We start from the raw sequence: 13,904 nt of genomic DNA, 5'->3' as shown, positions 1-13,904 counted from the left end.
TACCTGAAAACTGGCAGAAATGGGTGCTATGGAAGGAGGACGTCAAAGTAAGAAGGTTCTTTGTTAGCTTTGAACATTTCTGTTCCATTTGAAACTAGGTGGCTAGGCTGAGGGGGAACCAGGAGGGATGAGGTTCAATGTGCTGGGTCCTCAAGAACTTTTATTATCAACAGCACCCAGTGAGCTCCAGAAAGAAGAAGCTATGGCTGCAGTGATATTGGAGAGCATCTTTCTGAAGCGATCCCAGCAGAAAAAGAAAACATCACCTTTAAACTTCAAGAAGCGCCTCTTTCTCTTGACCGTGCAAAAACTTTCCTACTATGAGTATGACTTTGAACGTGGGGTGAGTTTCTGTGCTGTGAAACCTGAGTTTTAAGGACTTGGCCTTAGATATGCCTTGGGGGGAGGTAGATCCTTTTTGGTTTGAGGGGGTAGGTGGAAGGGACCCAAGTATACTTCAAACTCAGCAAAATGTTTCCTAGCCGAGAACTAGCTACAGACATACTGGAGCAAAAATTCAAAGGTGCTAAGAAGCTATGGGGAAAATCTCACCATGGATTCTTGCAGTTGGTGAGCACTCATTAAATGATTGTTGAGAATGAAATCCAAGACTTGGAAATTGCTTCCTTATTTTTTATGTTAAAGGAACACAAAGCCATCCACTCTTCTATAGTGTTTGCCCTCCATCTGGTAGTCAAAAAAGGTTAGGTTAATAGATCTGGAAGTTGTTTGGGTTTTGTTTGTTTGTTCGTTTTCTCAAAATGACAGGTCCTGATATAGAGTGTGGGTGTCACCTCTCTGTGTTGAATGATGAGATAGCGAAATCTAATCATCTGGTTGCTTAATCGCTCTTAATCTTTCTCCATTTTCTTCCTCATTCTCTTTCTCAGAGAAGAGGCAGTAAGAAGGGTTCAATAGATGTTGAGAAGATCACCTGTGTTGAAACAGTGGTTCCTGAGAAAAATCCTCCCCCCGAAAGACAGATTCCGGTGAGAAGAGGCCATTGTTAGAACTGGGCACGGGGGCGGGGGGGGGGCAGGAGGGTTGCAGTTAAGAAACTTGGAACACTTCAATTCTCTGTAAATAAACCTGTGATGCTGTGCAGTGTGGGACACATAAAGCTCCCATATATGTTCTTCACTCTGCCACATATTGGTTATGCTGAGTCTCAGCGTCTTTTCCCCAGATGCAGAACAACTCACTTAATCTGGAAAACTTGTAACGCCAATCTTCAAATGATATCACATCAAGTTTTCAAACTGATCAGAGATGATTCGTTTTACTCCCTCAGTCACCAGGATCAGATTTACAAGCTTGAGTTAGTCTGAAAGCCAGAACTCTAGGGCTCTGAGTCATGAGATTCTTTAGTAGCTCACTGTTTCTTCTCTCATTTCCCAGAGCCTCTCGAGGACATAACGTCTACTGATTTCCTAGTTGATTTTTTTAAATATCATTTTTTTCCTGATGTCAAGAGTAATGCGTATTTATTATAGAAACTTTGCAAAATACAAAAAAGCACAAAAAAGATAAAATCATGCATAATCTCATTATTCAGCTGAAACAACTATTAACATGTTCGTGTGTGGACTTAACAGATGTTTTTCTCCATTAACAACACATACACTCACACTAATATATATGTTATATATTTAAAACATAGAATCATATTATACTACACATCTTACTTTGCAACCTACATTTTCAATTTAACAATATAAACTTTTCCCCATAACAATAGATACTCTTTAATAAAATGATTTTAATGACTGTATAGTATACCCTATCATGGATATATTGTAATTTGTTTAACCAATCTCCTATTACTAGACATTTGTTTCCAATTTATTTGATATCATAAATCATGTTGAAAGGAACATTCTTGCTTACATCTTTACGTACTTCTGTTATTCTTTTCTTTATAATAACTTCCTAGGAGTAATATTTTGTTCTTTTCTTTATGAAATATGTATGCTTTGATTATTTTTATAGTTTTATTCTATTTAATTTTGTAGAAGTAGAATTTGAATATCATATACACCTACAAGCTCTGTATGACAGTATCTATTCCTCTACATTCTTTCCAACGCCAGATATTTTAAATATTTGTTAATTTGAAAGCCAAGAAAAATGATACTTCATTGCTGACTTATTTTGCAATTTTTTTGTTACTCATAACGTTGGACAATTATATGGCTACAGCTCATTTATATTTTTCCATTTGTGAATTCCTGTTAATTTTTTGGCCGGTTTTTCTATTGAAATGTTTACCTTACTCCTAGTACTTTTTAAGAGATCTAGATATGTTAACTTTAACTATAATATATGTTGAAAATATTTTTCCAGTTTTTCATTTATCTTTGAATTTTGTTTATACTTGTCTTTTTTAACCATAGTGGGTTTTAAAGTCTATGTCATCAAATTAGCTCATCTTTCTCTTAATGGTTCTAACTTTTAGCATTATATTAGAAAGGCCTTGCCTCTCACAAAATTATGTAAATAGTTATGTTTTTTTCTGTTAGTCATAGTTTCATTTTTTTATATAAAGCTCTTGAATCCATCCAGAACTTACGTTGGTGTATGGTGTGAAATAGCTACCTTAACTACTCGCCCCCCACCTCTGACAATATTAGTGGTTAAATGTTTGTCCCAGCATCATTTATTGATTAACCTCCCTTTTCTCAATAGTTTGAGATACCTGAGATTTTTTTTGGAATGAGTATGTGCTGGATCCTATGGATATGTTTCCCTACTGGGATATAGGAAGCAATCACTAAGGATTAGCATTGTCCATGCAGGAGAGTCTTCTGGAACCACTGAAAAAGACTCCCAGTACCTAGGGAAATCCAGAAAAGAGCAATGCATCAACCAATAACTATGATTTCTTCTGTCACTGCAGAGAAGGGGAGAAGAGTGCAGTGAAATGGAGCAGATTTCAATTATTGAAAGGTTCCCTTACCCCTTCCAGGTAAGGTATTTTCTCTCACTAGCTCACAAAGGGACCTGTAATATAATCGTTAGGGATGGCATGGGCTGTGAGTGTTTGCTTTTCTGTTTTTCCAATCAAACATAGTTTCTTTTAGTCTCTACACCTCAAAGAGAATCCATAATGGCACTAATCCTATTATGGTGTGTCTTGTCTATGGCAATGGCATTGAGAAAGATGCTCTGTTTGTTAAGTGAGCATTTCACTTCCTTCTGGTTCTGCCTATCTGTCTAATGGTGGTCAGTCATGTGGGTTGAAAAGACAGAAGAGGGGAGGGAAGGAGTAGTATTAGGAAGTTCGGTGTAGGGAAGGCTTATTAGACTTACATATAAACTTAAATTCTATTCTAGTCTGGAATAACTGAAGAGCCACATAGACATCTGTTTGGTAGATGCAATGTAAGTCATAAAAGAGAGCAAGAGCTTCAGATTCAATCTCTGATTTGGTTTGCTTATGTCCTGAGAACTCTGAGGCCACATGTCATGAATATAGCAGCCTCTGCAACAGTGAAAGCCAGAAAAGGAAGTGGAAAGTCTCAGGGGAGGGGGCTTTCTGTCATGGATATATGAGCACAGCAAGACTAACAAGCAAAAAGAAAAATGTAAAAGGATCTTATTCATGTCCCTGACTGTAACAAAGTTTACAAAACCTGTGAAGGAGGGGTGTTTTAGACACAGTTTTTACTACCACTGTCTTTCAATAAGTTGATGTTTGACTGGGCTAGTGAATACTGGTAAATAGTAGATAATTCAAAATTAATTTATATTTGACTTTAGAATCCACTGTGATGTCTCTCAAGTCTGTAAGGGTTGGAACCACATCTTACATGTTTTGTACATCTCAATAACACCTAGCACAATGCCTTGTACATGTGTGGTGTTCAAAAAATACTGACTGATTTGATGACAATGCTTAATATATATTTCACTCTTTTGAAGTAGGTATGTAGTTCCAAACTTGGTTTATTTGGGCTAATATTGGCAAGGGGAGGCCACTAGGCAGTGGGGGGAAAATCATCCAAGAGTTAAAAATTTGCTCCATATTGATGAAGTGTATAATCCACATGTACTAATCAAGATTTGTTACATAAATCATTACTTCAATTATATTCTATACAAACTCAAGGTTTAATAAGATCATAAAATATCCTTCATTGGATAAACAAAAATCTTGACTCCACCAAGGGCTGAAGATTATGAACTAAGTTTACACACAAATTGAAATACAAGTCAAGAGGACACAGGAGTATTCACAAAGCAAAGAGTTTCTAAGTCCTACATCCCTGGATATGAATTGTTCAGGAATTCTTCAGATGGTTCACATAACCCCAGCTCCACTGCTCACTGAAGACCCTGCCTTGTTTTTGTTTTCCAGTATCATTATACAAATTTGTAGCTTAAGATTAGTTCCTTCAAGGTCTTTTTATTTTCTGACTCCTAACTGCTGAAGTCTGTGTCCATTGCCCCAGGTTGTATATGATGAAGGGCCTCTCTATGTCTTCTCCCCAACTGAAGAACTGAGGAAGCGTTGGATTCACCAGCTCAAAAATGGTGAGAATTATTTGGAAAATAAACTAGTTTCCAAAGAAAGAAGGAAAGGAAGGAAGGAGGAAGGAAAGAGAAAAGTTGGGAGAGAGGGAGAAAAAGAGAAAGGAGAGAGAAAGAAAAGAGAAAGAAAGAAAGAGAAAGAAAAAGGAAAGAAAGGGAAGAAAGAAGTAAAGAAAAAGGGAAAGGGAGGGAAGGAGAGAAGAAGAAAGGGAGAGAGGAAAACAGAACGGATGGAAGAAGGGAGGTGAAAGAAAGAAGAAAGAGAGGGAGAAGGGAAGGAGGGAGAGAGAGAAGGGAGGAGAGAGAGAGAATGGGGGGAGAAATATTGCATTTTCTTCAATATTAATGATACAATTGTGTTCAATATTCCATCATATGAATAAAAGATCACATGCTAGACTAAGAGTTTCAACTCAGTTCTACCACTGTCTCTCTAATGCAATTTTGTAATTGTAGGCCCTTCCATTATAAAAGAGGTCCCATTCTTTACACCAATTACAAGGGGGGTATGGTGTGGCATTCAATGGTTATTTCAATATTTTGAATCCTAGGTATGAAATATGTAGTTCCAAAAAAATTAAATACATGATTATGAGAGTGCTTGGGGTCAGAGTAAAGAACCTGGTTCCAAGTCCTCTTCTACCACTAATAAGCTGGGTGACCTCTGGCAAGTAGGCCAACAAGCTTCTTTGAGGCTCAGGTTTTTCTTCTGAAAGAGGAATAATAATGGTGCCTACAGTACCTACCTCCAGGGTTGTCCTAAGGATCAAATGAGGTAAGGTATGTGAAAGCACATGGAAAACTGTAAAGCACTGTACATCTTTTCATTGTGGATATTTTCCAAGGAACTATTTCATGTTCCTTGCTTTGTGAGGACCTCAACTTGAATATAGTTCAGTATTTCACACAGACCATACAGTGTGCTCAGATAAACTTGACTGTAAATGCTTACAGCACAGGATGCATGCGCACATATTTGTGTGTATATATAGCCACATGTCAAGTGACTGAGAGATTAACTGGTTGAGTTGACATCAGGAAAGGCTGCCTAGAGAAACAGGAAGGATGGCAGACTGATAATGGCATGGTTGGGTTATTGCGTGACAGCCCTTTGTCTTAATAAACATTTAGACTCTGATATGCAGTGGCTGACTACACCAGCTTTGTTCACTCCCTTGAATGTAAGTCTGGCTAACATAAAAATCATCAAATCTTTCAAGCTGAAAGAGGAGAGGAGAAAGAAAGAGAAGTGTCATTTACTTAGTTCTTTCTATGTGCCAGACACCAAGCTAGACACCTTGTATTTATTATCTCATTTAATTCTTACAGCAACCTTGGGCTAAAAACAGCAACTAACACTTAATGAGCACTAACTCTGTACCAGGCTCTGTGCCAAGTGCTTCAAACGGACTAGCACATTTAATCCTCACAATAAGCTTATTAAGGATGCATTATTCCCCTATTTACAGATGAGGGAACTGAAGCTCAAAGAGGTTTAGTAAGTTGCTCAAGGGCACATAGCTAGTGAGTGGTGGAGCCTGGGTTCTTACTACACCCCTAGGTCTGTTTGACCCCAAAGCCTAAACTCATTGCATATTTTTGTGCTGCTTGGTTCTCAAGCCCAGAAACTGCACCTGTAGTTGTCTGCAAGATATTTTAGAGTAAGGCCATGTGAAGATTACAAATAGGTGATCTCTTGCACCACACAGTTCAGTTCTTGACATGTTTTGAAGTAAGAGGTTGGCTTTAGCCCTGGGGGTACAAAATGAGCAAACACTTCAGTAATGCTTATTATGATCCAGGATCTTCTCTAAATTCTTTACATATATTAGCTCATTTCTTCTTCATATCAACCATATGAGGCAGTTATTTTCACCATCCCCATTTTAGAGATGAGAAAACAGAGGTATAGAGAGGTTAAATAACTGGCCCAAAGGCACTCATTTAGTAAGTGGCAGGGTCAGGCTTTGAACTCAGGCTCTAGAGTCTGTGCTCTAAATCAAGATGCTACCTCCAAGGCCGAGAAATATACACAGAGCTCTAGAGGGCATATATATTTGTACTTCTTTGGTTCTCTCCACTGTGCCTCATAAATTGCCCTGCACACAGAAAGGGACCAACAAATAGGTGTGTTAATTGATTTTTCTGCAAGAGTAAACAACTACCACCAACTTGGGATCCACACTGATGGACAGCTAGGATTTAGTTTGGAAATAGGGGAAGGTGGGACATACTAGCTGAGGGAGAAACCAGTTGTAGGTTAGCCCAACAAATATTTATTGAGTGCCCACTCTAGTGATGTTATCCCACTCTGAGGTAAAATGCACCAATTGGAAATCACTAACATGGAAAGGGGACCTCATGGTATACTGGCTACCTCTGTAGTGGTATTGGCTGTGAAGAGGCATGAGGGAGCCTTCTGAGGTGCTGGATCTGAGTGGTGGTTAAATGGTTGTACACAAATGTGGTTAGCTGGATATCTTAGATTGTACATTTTATTATATGTAAGTTATACTTCAATTTAAAAAGTAGGGCCTCAGGTACCTCATATTGAGCTGCCATCTTTTTTCAGTGGTACTTTCCATGCAAAGTTTATATTCCTGAGGACTTAGCCCTGGGCTCTCTCCTTCCACTTCCTTGAACATGGCAGTGGGCACTTTAATGTTACAGCAGCACAGATATTTGTCTACATTCACTCTAGACTCTTCATTTGGTCAAGCTCAACAGAGCCTATCCTAACTGCAGCTTCAAAAATAAGCAAATGACCTGACCTCACCCAAATGAATGAAAGAGTGGCATTGGTGAAACTCCAATGACATATGTGAAGAGTAATCATTCATTCATTCCCCAAACAGAATTTTAGCCATTATCCTGAATAAAATGAATATGAGAGATCAACCCATCAAGTACTTGGAATGTGCATCAACCATTAGTGATTCCCAGATAGGGCTGGCCCCATGCATTGGTGAAGTAAGCAGTTTTCTCCTAGTCCTCCCACTAGGACGCTGTCATAGTCAGCTTGGGCTACCATAACAAAACATCATAGACCAGATGACTTAAACAACAAACATTTATTTCTCACAGTTCTGGAAGCTGGGGAGTCCAAGATCAGGGTGTTGGCCAATTTAGTTCCTGGTGAGAACACTCTACCTGGCTTGCAGACCGGTCACTTTCTCACTGTGTTCTCACATGGCAGAGAGAAAGAATTTCTCTCCAGTCTCTTCTTCTAAGGGCACTAATCCCATCATGAGGGCTCCACTCTCATGACCTAATTACCTCCCTAAGGCCCCACTTCCTAATATCATCGCACTGCGGGGGCTTCATTATATGAATTTTGGGGGACACAAACATTCAGTTTGTAACAGACACTCTGATTTTGCAATTCTCTCCTAAGTAGCTGGAAATACCAGCGCTGTGTTAACCAACAAAAGAAGGGGTGCCATCTTCGAGGGACCTCTTAATTATTTGGGAATGTAGGGTGGGTTCATAATGAGTGTGCTGGAGGTAGGGGGGCAGGAAGCCCTATAGTCTCTCATTAGCATAGCTTAATTTATCAGAGCAGCTAGTTGTTGATTAAGAATTTTTTAAATGTCTACTGGTGCCCAAGCCTGCACCCAAGAATCTTCAAATCCCTGGGTGATGGTAGTGGCATGGGGGGGGGAAGGGCAGAGGGTGGGAGCAATGAGTTCTGGCTGGGTGGAGTACCTGGCACATTGTTCAGAATTGCCAGTGCCTGGTAATAATAAAAGTCAGACAGACTTTTGCTTGGTTTTTATTATTTTAAAGTTCTCTACAGACGATGTAGCCACCTATAGCCTGCACCCCATCTGAACAGCTCCCACCGCCCTGCATTTGGTGCAATGGTGAAGGGGTATGCTGAAAAAGTGAGGGGTGAGGGTGGGCAGGATAGACTGGTTAGAAGCCTTCAAATCCATGTTTAGAAAAGCATCAAGATAGCACTTTAAAAAAAGATGGCACTTTTTGTTCATTTGCCTATAAAATACATCTGGCCACCAGTAGCTTCTAGGCCTCCCCCAAGGTCTTAAGTGAGTGGAGTGTGACTAGCAAGCTCTTAAGGACTTAAGTTGGTCTCTACAGAGGAAGGTTTTATTTTGTTTTTGTTTTTATCTTTTAAAAAAATTTATGCAGAGTTTCTTTTTAGCATCAAATGCTGAAATGTGTATGTCCTCAAATATGCATATTCTTAGACCAGCCTAGGTCTTTGCCCCAGTGCTAGCTATTGTCAATTATTTCATTTGTCTTTGCTTTTCTGTTAACTGGCAACATGATCCCAGGATGACTTGTCTAATTGACTTCCGGTTAAGATTCTTGCAATGCCACAGTATTAAAAACTGTAAAACTAATTCCTCTTATCTGCAAATCTCTCATCCTGAGAGATCTTTTGGGCCTCACAACCCTGTGAGGGAAATGGAACTGCTGTGTTTGTCTCCCACAATGAGCTCAACCTACCTCAGGGGCCCTAGGAAGACTGAACTGTTTATTCTAGAGGCAGAATCACCTTCATTTGATCCTGAGCTCTGCTCTGTTAACTGTTCTGTGAACACAGAAAGCATGAGGCAGAAGTTCTCACAAAGACAAATATCTCTAAAAGATCACTCCAGGAGCTGGGACATTGGTATATTGAGAGCCAGAGTGAAAGTCTGGCTTGTCACGTTGTTTCCCTTATCTGGAAAAGACCACCATAGTCAACACCTGCCTTACAGGAAGATTGTAATGGCTACTGGAAAAACATAGATAACATATTTTTGTTCTGGGGCTCTGGAGAATCAGATATTCTTATCACTTTGGTCAGCGGTTGGGAGATAGTCATCATAACAGACCACTGAAGAGAACTGCACAGGAACTCTCTGGGGCCAAGCATGTGAGCCAACTGGTCCTGTGTCTGCTTCCCTTCAGGGTGGCTGAGGAAGGGGCAGTTGTTTGAAGCTCACATGTGAGCCAACTGGTCCTGTGTCTGCTTCCCTTCAGGGTGGCTGAGGAAGGGGCAGTTGTTTGAAGCTCACTACTAAACTCAAGGAGGAAAACATGCCTATGGTGGCTTCTCCCACATGTCAGATGTGACCTCTTTCTCTCTCTCTCTCTCTCTCTCTCTCTCTTCTCTCCTGTTACAGTAATCCGGTACAACAGTGATCTGGTACAGAAATACCACCCTTGCTTCTGGATCGATGGGCAGTATCTCTGCTGCTCTCAGACAGCCAAAAATGCTATGGGCTGCCAAATTTTGGAGAACAGGAATGGAAGTAAGAGATCTGATCAATATAATTTCTCCCTCCTTTGACTATCCATCACTTTCTCAGGGCTCTATCAAACCCAGGTTTGTACATTTTGGCCAGTGCACAAAGGAGGGTGGGAGAGGAGATTAGTGGGGGCCAAAATTCAGCTGGTGCTCTGCTCTTCCAGCTGGGTGACCTAGCATTGGGCTGTATCATTCCGGACTTTTCCTAACTTACGTAACGTCAATGAGTACAAGAGTAAATTTCCTGACCAAACCTGTCCTTGGGCCCTTTCTGAAGATGCACTCTGTATCCATCGTCACTGGTTTCTCACTTTGCAGGCTTAAAACCTGGGAGTTCGCACAGAAAGACAAAAAAGCCTCTTCCTCCCACGCCTGAGGAGGACCAGGTATACAGGGAAATTGGGTGCTGCTACTGTTTAAATTGAAACTTACAATCACACCCTGAAAACAGACCAAAGTCTTAGAATTCTCCCTGGGATTTGGCAGTGTAAATTGGTATTCTTGCTGAGACAGGGGCTTTGTGCTTCTAATTAGGACTTCCTCTTCAGTGGAGAGATAGAGGGCTAGTAGGAAGCTCTTGGCAACCATTTAATCAAATCACCTGTTTAAAACAAAACAAAGCCTGATTTTTTTTAATGAAAAATATTTTCAAACATAAAGCTGAAAATTTTTAACAGTGAATACCCATATACCCAACATCTTGATTTTATCACTATTATATTACTTTAAAACTTGATTTTGGGGGTTATTTTTTGAGGTCTAGAAAGCCCTTTCTCATATATTGTAAGTAAGCAAGGCAGGAATTATTATACTCATTTTACAAACTAAGAAAAGAAGATTCAGAGCCACTTAGTAGGTCCATGTACTAGTTTAGTGCCAAGAAGCTTTCCCGATTATGGCTGTACATGGTTTTTGTCCAGAAAGTTTAAAAATACTGATGCCTGGGTCCAGCCCTCAGAGGTTTTGACATAATTGGTCTTTGAAACTGCTTAGGTGTCAGGATTGTTAACCTCCTGCTAGATGGTTCTGATGTACATTCCAGGCTGAGAGCCCCTGCATGGGTGCTTAAAACTGGTTGTTGAATGAATGCTGAATAAACCTTTTATTTTGCCTGATTTGGGTTAGAACAGTGTCTCCAGTAAGCCAGAGAGTTGGGGAAGAACAGGAGAGTGCTTCATATCTAGCCAACATCTAGCCAACCCCACCCCTACTTTTTCCTCTTAACAACACAGATCTTAAAAAAGCCACTGCCCCCTGAGCCAACAGCAGCACCTGTCTCCACAAGTGAGCTGAAAAAAGTTGTAGCCCTTTATGACTACATGCCAATGAATGCAAATGATCTACAGCTGCGGAAGGGTGACGAGTATTTTATCCTGGAGGAGAGCAACTTACCCTGGTGGCGAGCCCAGGATAAAAATGGGTGAGTCCACGCCTGCCCTTCCCGAGCCTTGTGCCCACCTACTCTATACACACGCAAAATCCTGCGGCATAATTCCCCTACTCAGTATCCTGATCAGAAATTGTTCTTCCCACACCAAAAGGAATATGCTCTCCCTCCAAGTACTTCTCAGAGGGCAGCTCTACACGTGGCTACCTCTCTGAGCCTGTAGAGTCTGGCCCACATGTTGCCGAGCACATGTAATCAATGCCACATGTGCAGAAGCTACACACTTCACTGGCCTAGCCATGCATTGGCAACATGATTCTCTTTGAGGGAGGGGCATTTTATATACCTCCATTCAAGATTGATTCTGAGCCCAAGGATACAGGGCATCCAAATCTTTCTCTCACCCAGGATGGGAAGTGCTGGATGATCTATCACGTTGTCTCCTCTACAGGCAGGAAGGCTACATCCCTAGTAACTATGTAACCGAGGCAGAGGACTCCATAGAAATGTATGAGTGAGTATGCTTATGTTCCTAGCGCACAATCTTCCCAGAGGAACTAAATATAGTATAAACTTTTTTATAGTTTCAACAAAATTTTGATTTCAAGATACCTATTAAAATCAGTGTCAACTGGGTCAAATGATGCCACTCAAGTTAGTGCCTCTGTCTTACCCTCATCCCAAACACCCTGTTGATGAAAGCTGGAGAGGTCACCACACCCCCTCCTCCCCCCAAATCCAGAAGAACCACACTAAGACAACCTGATAGGAAACATTTGAAAGGTGAAAATGGCAAACTTCTGTGGATGTGCTTTCTCCCTAATCATGGAAGTGGGTTGTCCTTGAAGGCCCTGTCCCTGATCCCTCCCCTGCAACCTTCTGCCACCTGCCTTTGCCCTCTACTCTCCATTTCCATGATTCTTCAGTGCCAAGCACGTTTTGGGAAAGGGATGTAGTATGCTACGCACATGATAAGACACTCAGTAAATAGAGGTTCAGTGAATTGACTGACTCACTGGCATGGATGAGCCACAGATAGCCACTTACACCATGGCCTAGGAGCCACACAAGCACTCTCTCTTTACAGGTGGTATTCCAAACACATGACTCGGAGTCAAGCTGAGCAACTGCTAAAGCAAGAGGTAAGTATGTGACCACAAGCAAATAGCATTCTCCTTGCACAGCAAACAAGGATCCTGAATTGCAGGCTTGCTGCTGTCCGCAATCTCCAGGCAAAGCAGTGTCAACGCTGTCATTTTATGGGGTCGCAATTATACTTTTCGCTGTCAAAAGCAATGAGGCTGCAGCTCAAACATGGAACTTGGCAGTGAAATCAAGGCTTCTATAATATTTTCTCTCGGGTTTGGGCAGGTGGGATGCAGGTGTGAGCACCACTTCCTCCTGACGGTCAGCTTCTTTTTCATCGTTTCAGGGGAAAGAAGGAGGCTTCATTGTTAGAGACTCCAGCAAAGCTGGAAAATATACAGTGTCTGTGTTTGCCAAATCTACAGGGTAAGTGTTACTGTTTCAAGGCCCTGGGGACAAAGGACAGGGGTGCCCAACCAACAGTTCCTTAATGAAGTGCTCCTCTCACATCCTCTGTCACTTAAACTCAAAACTCATCTCACTTCACTTCTTGGGCCCTTTGGACCCTTGTTCCCAAGTTGCTGACTCAGCATCCACTTCTTCAGGGAACCTCAAGGGGTGATACGCCATTATGTTGTGTGTTCCACACCTCAGAGCCAGTATTACCTGGCTGAGAAGCACCTTTTCAGCACCATCCCTGAGCTCATTAACTACCATCAGCATAACTCTGCAGGTAAGTACCAGGGGAACCAGAGAAGAAGGGTGTGACAAGTACCAGGAGAAGCAATTTAGGACAAGGTGGTTAGGGGAAGAATAAGCCTCACAGGGTAATGGGAATTAGCTGTGAAAATAAACCCCTGTGATGCTGGGTCGAGGTCAAGTGAAGAGGTGGTCAAAGGCAGAACTTATGCCCAGTAGGGACTGACTCCTTATTTGGTGATTGATGCTCAGTGCTAAGGAAAGACATAAAGGGGACTGGTAATTAATCAATCAGCAATATTCATTGTGTTCCTGGTGTGTACTCAGCAATTTTCTTGTTACTAGAGAACACATGAAAACTATTAGTTGAAGTCCCTGCCCTCAAAGGACATACAGGCTCAAAAACATCAGAAGAGTTTCTAAGCAGTGTAGACATTCTAAAAACTGGGAGATTGGTGAGAGCACGAATACATGGGAAAAACTTCATCAAGAAGGCTTGCTGCTGTCTACCATGTCCAGGCAAGGCAGTATCAAGGCTGTCATTTTATGTGGTCCCAAATACACTTTTCAGTATCAAAAGCAGAAGTAGGATGTGAGTTAAGGCTAGGCTGGGAGGTGGGGATATATTTAGCTGGGTTGTATATTTCAGTTAGCATTCTCTCTTTCTTGTCCCTGAAAAACATCTGTAAGAGGAGAAACTTCCAGAAAAATTCGGGTTGATGGAGATCTTCTGGGATTCAAAATGTACTAGAAAGATGAACACTGGAAGCATGAGGCTTTAAGTGAGGGTGTGTGAGGCATCTCACCCCCTGCTCCGCACCAGCAGCATGACTCTCTTTGTATGTTTCAGGACTCATATCTAGGCTCAAATATCCAGTGTCTCAACAAAACAAGAATGCACCTTCCACTGCAGGCCTTGGCTATGGTAACTGATTATTTCTCTAG

The 13,904-nt window shown here is 41.3% G+C and overlaps 1 protein-coding gene across 1 annotated transcript in view; it reads left to right on the top strand.

Annotated features, from left to right (window-relative positions):
• Window positions 1-13,904, top strand: part of BTK (Bruton tyrosine kinase) — a gene marked incomplete at its 3' end in the record, with an annotated part of 28,033 nt that overhangs the window by 8,389 nt on the left and 5,740 nt on the right. The window contains exons 2-13 of the mRNA XM_082865316.1: window positions 174-343; window positions 891-989; window positions 2,897-2,965; window positions 4,452-4,533; window positions 9,663-9,791; window positions 10,106-10,173; window positions 11,020-11,207; window positions 11,626-11,688; window positions 12,262-12,316; window positions 12,607-12,686; window positions 12,866-12,993; window positions 13,810-13,884. Coding sequence (XP_082721442.1) covers window positions 203-343; window positions 891-989; window positions 2,897-2,965; window positions 4,452-4,533; window positions 9,663-9,791; window positions 10,106-10,173; window positions 11,020-11,207; window positions 11,626-11,688; window positions 12,262-12,316; window positions 12,607-12,686; window positions 12,866-12,993; window positions 13,810-13,884 — 1,177 coding nt within the window. The 5' untranslated portion in view covers window positions 174-202. The remainder of the gene's footprint in view (window positions 1-173; window positions 344-890; window positions 990-2,896; window positions 2,966-4,451; window positions 4,534-9,662; window positions 9,792-10,105; window positions 10,174-11,019; window positions 11,208-11,625; window positions 11,689-12,261; window positions 12,317-12,606; window positions 12,687-12,865; window positions 12,994-13,809; window positions 13,885-13,904) is intronic.

Source organism: Leucopleurus acutus (assembly GCF_964270905.1).
Source record: "Leucopleurus acutus genome assembly, chromosome: X".
Taxonomy (NCBI): Eukaryota; Metazoa; Chordata; class Mammalia; order Artiodactyla; family Delphinidae; genus Leucopleurus; species Leucopleurus acutus.
Note: the sequence above shows the minus strand (reverse complement) of the source record. Positions and strands in the feature narration are given on the sequence as shown.